The 6,000-nt window shown below is 35.5% G+C and overlaps 1 protein-coding gene across 10 annotated transcripts in view; it reads left to right on the plus strand.

Moving 5' to 3' along the window:
- phldb1a (pleckstrin homology-like domain, family B, member 1a) overlaps positions 1–5,016 on the plus strand; it is a 45,354-nt gene extending 40,338 nt beyond the window's left edge. For 8 of the 10 annotated variants that reach the window (XM_059550745.1, XM_059550747.1, XM_059550753.1 and 5 more), the window contains 5 exons: positions 264–355; positions 753–899; positions 2,116–2,335; positions 3,485–3,570; positions 3,880–5,016. In XM_059550745.1, coding sequence (XP_059406728.1) covers positions 264–355; positions 753–899; positions 2,116–2,335; positions 3,485–3,570; positions 3,880–4,020 — 686 coding nt within the window. In that variant the 3' untranslated portion in view covers positions 4,021–5,016. The remainder of the gene's footprint in view (positions 1–263; positions 356–752; positions 900–2,115; positions 2,336–3,484; positions 3,571–3,879) is intronic. The other 2 variants (XM_059550746.1, XM_059550755.1) reach the window with 1 other exon arrangement.
- Positions 5,017–6,000: the final 984 nt, after the last annotated feature.

Genomic DNA, 6,000 nt, shown 5'->3' on the forward strand with positions numbered 1-6,000 from the left:
ACCACTAACTTTCTAAATGGTAAGAGTATATAATGCTTAACAATTATATTTAAGAGATATATAATAATTGAATAATAATTTTTCAGCCATAGTTTGTATTAGATAACTGAAATTGTTTATTTTACTGTAATCTGTTTTTTATTTTTATTTTTATGACACTTCTGTAATATTCAGTAGAATTTGAATGAAGGCTCTGAGGCCGGCAGTGTCGTCTTCTGCCACTGGACGCACCGCAGCAACAGTAACCGTGTGTTTCTTTCTTGGCAGCAATGGGCTGGCCGGACTGAGGCTGGAGGAGATGGAGAAGATGTTGAAGGAGGCCCAGCAGGAGAAAGCCAGACTGGTGGAGAGTCGAGTGAGTACCATTAATCTTTAATTGTCTGTGAAATAAAATCTATCCCTCTCCCTGTCTCTCATATAAAAGATATCTTTTTCATGAATTTAAAAAGGAAGCCCCTGGTCCCTTTGGCATTACTGCATTAAAGATTGTTTCTTACCTACAAAGAGTGATAGACATGAAAGGCTGGATCTTAACAAGCTCTCCGACAGTAATACTCACTCAGACAATCTCTTGCTGAATTATTTTTTCATGTATCCCCAGTCACCCCGCACCGCACTGTGTATTTTATGTATTTGTATGTTTTTTTTTTCCTATTGCCTATTAAATGTTCTCACAGTAGATTTGAAGCCCCTCTGTGTCTTAATCTGTCTGTCTGTCTTTTTTCCTTTCTTTTCTTTTTCTTTTTTGTCAGGAGAGGGAAGTCCAGGCACGAAAGCAGCTGCTGGAGGCTGAGAGAAGGCGGCGAGAGGAGGTGGAGAGGAGGCTCCAGGATGAGACTGCACACAGACAGAGACTTGTGGAGGAAGAGGTCAAGCTGAGAGAGAAACAATGTTCCCAGGTCAGTACGTCTGGTGAACACCTCAATGAACTGCTCTCAGATAGTCGCCCAGTCTTTTATTAGGCAGACATAAAATACTCACATTTCCCAGAGAGATAAAAGGGACAGTACATGAGGCTTGCATTAATAAGTCATAAATAAATATTAATATTTATAATCATAATGCTTTATAGATCACTAGTTCATGTACATTCATATGTATATATGAATTACTGTATACTTGGGTCAGTGATTTGGCACTAAGGTTATAAAAAAAAACATGAGAAAAAATTTAATTATATTTTTTATATTTTTGTTTATTTAATTGTATTATTTTGTCATTTTATTATTTTTTCTACATACATTTATTTAATTATTTTATATATATATATATATATATATATATATATATATTAAAAGGCTTCATGTGAAATGTTGGCATAATTCAAAATAAAAAATTGTGAAGCGATTTTGATTTAGTAGTATTTAAAGAAGTTCCTGTCAAATCAAAGTCAGTGTGACATCAACAACATGCAGAAACCTAGAAAATAGAGGACCCTTTTAGCTTATTACATTTCTAACTAGTTGAATAAGCATTAACTGAATGTTTAGTGTAATGTAATGTGTATATAAAACATAACACCATGTTAGTGTTGAAAATAGAAGTGTTTGAAACGCACACAGTAGAGTAGCGCCTACACACACTCAAACTGACAGTCTTACTGTCTCCGTACAACTCTAAACCCAGCAGTGAGCTTCGCTGGTGCCGCTCCGAGGTCAGTGAATGTTTTGAGTTGCTCTTTAAAAGTCTTTATGAGGTCACTGGCTCAGCTTGACTGGGCCAGACGGAAGGCATGAATGCACATAGAGCAGCTCCGCACAGCAGGTGGATGAGAGGAGACACGCAGACAGATGGTGAGAGGGACACAGCAGAAAGAAGATAAGATGGGAGGAAGAGGAGGGGTATATATATAGACAGAGGCAAGGCAGGGCAGGGCAGTAGGACACCAATGTTTCAAACACAGACAATTGACATAACCAAAACAATGAACTCAACCTGGGATTTTCACTACTGTATGAATTGACATTTTTCTGACACTTCTTAAATGTAGTGATCAATACATCAAAATTATCATAAAATATTTCCATGAAATATATTGTTTTTATGTGTACCTGAGCAAGTCAGTTTTATGGAAATATTTGAGACAGTAGCTAATCCCAGCTCTGCCCTTCTCAGGCTCGGCCAATGACGCGCTACCTGCCTATTCGAAAAGAGGAGTTTGACCTGCGTTCTCATGTGGAGTCATCAGGCCACTGCGTGGACACATGTGCATATGTCATTGTTACAGAGAAAATGTGCAAGGGCCATCTTGTGAAGATGGGAGGCAAGATCAAATCTTGGAAAAAACGCTGGTTTGTCTTTGATCGACTTAAAAGGACCTTCTCTTATTACGTAGGTAAGGTAATTGTTGTATTTATTCCTAAATAAATTGTCAGCAAATAGTTTTCTATTATTTTTTAAGTTTGAAATTTATATTTTTTAATCTTCAGTACAGCTTTTTTTTAACTATATTTTATTTATTTTGACAAATTGGTAGTGTGTTGAATTTAAGTCTAAAAGAAAGCACATCAGTTGTCTGTTCTTGCTTGGTATAATTCAAAATATGTAATTTGAAAAAAAGAAAAAGAGAAGAAATAACAAGGTTAAACAAACAAACAAAACCAATCCGATGGCATTGACAAAGTGGCATATTCTGGTGAAATGTTATATCTGGGTTCGCTCAATTTCCGATCATCCTGTCTTTCTTTTAGATGTTCTCTCTCTTTCTCAGACATGCTTTGCTCATGTGTGTAGCCTTTTCACCCCCTCACTCCCCATGTTAGTAGTGATGATGATGATGATGATGATGATGAAATAAACTGCAATACTTTCTCTAGCCCAGCGTTTGTGAGGGATGGGGGTGTAGATTTACCCCTGGCTCAGTTCTAAGTAACAATACTGCACTTACAACTCTTCAAAAACATGAAACAAAAACAATTTATCCCATTACTAAGCAGATCTGTGTAACGAATAGAGGCGAGACAAAAAAAAAATTCAAAAGGGAAAGTAATAAATCTTAAGCGTCGACAGGTGCGAGGGTGGCTCACTGGAGGCTGACAAGCCTAAAACAGTGGTTTCAAATCATCTACCAGATAGAATCAATCTGAAGAGAGGTGTTAATTTGCACTAAGTAGCGCAAAGCAAAGTCTGTCAGAGAAGCTGCAGTGGGTGGCAGACAGTGTTAAATTGAGACAGACAATGCTTTAAGGTGAATCGCTCTGTGCGCTAGAATTCACTTCTACCACATGCATGTTCAATCCCTGAGGCAAAGCTTTTAAAAAGTGTTTCCGTTTTTTTTATTTATTTTTTTTATTCTATCTAGGAATAAAAGATATTTAAAAAGATATTACTGAAATGCAAAACAAATGACAATGGATTTATTGTGTAATGCAAATAAAACGCAAATGGAAACGCAAATCTCTCCTTAATAAATAACAATGCTGATATGTGAGAAAAAAATTCAATTAACAGAATTTGTATTTTCCTCATGGTTTTTGCTTCTCAGATAAACATGAGACCAAACTAAAGGGTGTCATCTACTTCCAAGCTATAGAAGAGGTGTATTACGATCACCTGCGCAGCGCAACTAAGGTAATGAGTGCTTTTCCAACACCTCCTGTTTACTGTCAACATCGACAGATCAAGCTCCATACCACTCACACTACAGCACCAACTTTGGTGAGCACACAGTGAAAGTTTAAACAGACAGGCGTCTTTTTATAAAGAGAATTTCTTACAGCAGAAGGCAAAAGAGATCAAAGGCGGCTTCATGTTCATGTACATTTCGTCATGCTTGCTTTTTTTTTTACTCTTCAGCGACATGCCTTTTTTTCCTGCCCTGCTGTTCTCCGTCTTCTCAGACTTTAACACACACATTGTCTTTTTTTCCTGTCCTTACAGAGTCCGAATCCTTCGCTAACCTTTTGTGTGAAGACTCATGATCGACTTTATTTCATGGTGGCACCGTCCCCAGAGGCCATGCGCATTTGGATGGATGTCATAGTAACGGGAGCCGAGGGCTACACGCAGTTTATGACCTGAGGGAGAGCGGATGCAATTGTGCCTGCAGTGATGTGAGAGCAGGCAGGACTCATTTAAAAGGACGTGTAACATATGCAATATAATGTTTAAAAACTTCAGCCAGCACTGACATTGTGACAAGAGAAAAACTGGAAAGCAGGCTGGCCTGATGACGACGTATTATTGTGCAACTGATGGTCAGATTTTATGTTACTAAAAACAGAAACTGAAAATATATATATATAGATGGAAAGAGTGGAAGCAAAGAATGTTTTTCTCTGTATTGTTGTAATATAGAGAAAGGAGACAGTTACAGAGCTTGCAGTATTTTATGGCATTTCAAATCAATCATATTGCATTTTTTTAATCTACAGTTTTATGGTGCCAAGTATTCAGGGGTACATACATCAATGTATTAACTTTTTACTTGTAGTTATTTAGGTGCAGTTATATACAATGAGATTAAATTTAATAGTACATGATAGCAGTCATAATCTCTTTTAGGTAGAAAATCAGCATTCACATTTTAAATAGCTATGAAATATATTTTACTGCATTTCAGGTGCTGTATTTGTCAGATATATATAATGTTCTTTGCTGCAAAGTTTATAAAAAAAATGGTTCAGGTGCTCATATATGTAACTAAAAACTGTAGCCCTGCTACCTGATTTGTAAATTTATCATACAAGATAATTTGGTGGGGGACCATTGCAGTAAATATTTTTGGTTTCAAGACCTTTGTACCGACAGGTTTTGCCTTGCCAAAGCTTCACCCGTATTGATATATGTACTCTGACTTGCACATCTTTTATTTCAGGGTTTAAAAAAATATGTGGATGTGCCACTATGATTTATAATCCGATATTGTGCTGTTCAGATTATTGATATCACCTTTAATGAGAAGAACAGTGTAAACTTTTGATAATTCAGTGTTACAACACTAACAATGTATTTCTAAATATTAACTTTTTTAAAACAAGTAGCATATACTCTTAAGCAAATAAAAAGTCTAACGAATTATAACGTTTTCTTGTGCTCATATAGGGGAGAGCTGAGCTAGTTGTCACACCTTTTACTCTAATGAATATTTCTCAGTCTTGGTTTATTTTTAAAAGTCAATTTCTGCATAGAGACAAATGCTGATGTCTTGACTGCAAAATATGTGGTCATTTCCACTATTATTGCTCAGGTGGAAAAAAAAGCAGTGGGACAAAATTTTTTAAACTAAAACGATTATTACAGAACAATCCATGACAATGCATAGAGGAAGTGTAACATACAAAAAAGAACTACTTTAAACAAAAAATCTCAGTGTTGTTTTATTTTGTTCACTTTTTTACAGAAACAGATGTAACTAAAGTATGATTCTTAACATTTAAAAAATTAGTTGGGAAGAAAAATAGTTGAGAAATTACACTCTTTAATTGAACACTTAACTCCAAACGTTATAGTTATTGAGAAATAACTTTTGTGACAACTTCCCTGAGTTATAACGAGCCCTGACAAATCATGTATATAAAATTCCTTGATAAAAACTGTGTATAATCATATTGGTATAACCAACTTAATCCATGCTTTTAAATAATCCACAAAATAGGATCCTCTCACAATATTTTATACCTAAAATATTATCATTCACATTGCACAAACCACTGTCATAGCCAGTCCTATATTTGCCTATCAGTTATAAAAGAGTCCTCACTCTAAACCGCCCAACACACATTTCTGCAGTTACAACTGTATCTGTTAATGGACAGGGAATTTCCCCACAGTATAAACAATAAAGTTTAAAAGTGAATTTTTTCTTTTTATTTTGACAAAGAAACAATTGAACCCCTTCAGACCTGAATTATTTTCTCCTTTTCTCCTGTTTATAAGGCTCCCATAAATGAGACCACATAATAATAATAATAAAAGTAAACACTCTTTAATTGTATTTTTTTTTTCCATTTCAGTGGACATCAGGTCTTAACAGTTGTACTTCACAAACAATATACACTT

Source organism: Carassius carassius, chromosome 5 (genome assembly GCF_963082965.1).
Source record: "Carassius carassius chromosome 5, fCarCar2.1, whole genome shotgun sequence".
In the NCBI taxonomy this organism is placed as follows: Eukaryota; Metazoa; Chordata; class Actinopteri; order Cypriniformes; family Cyprinidae; genus Carassius; species Carassius carassius.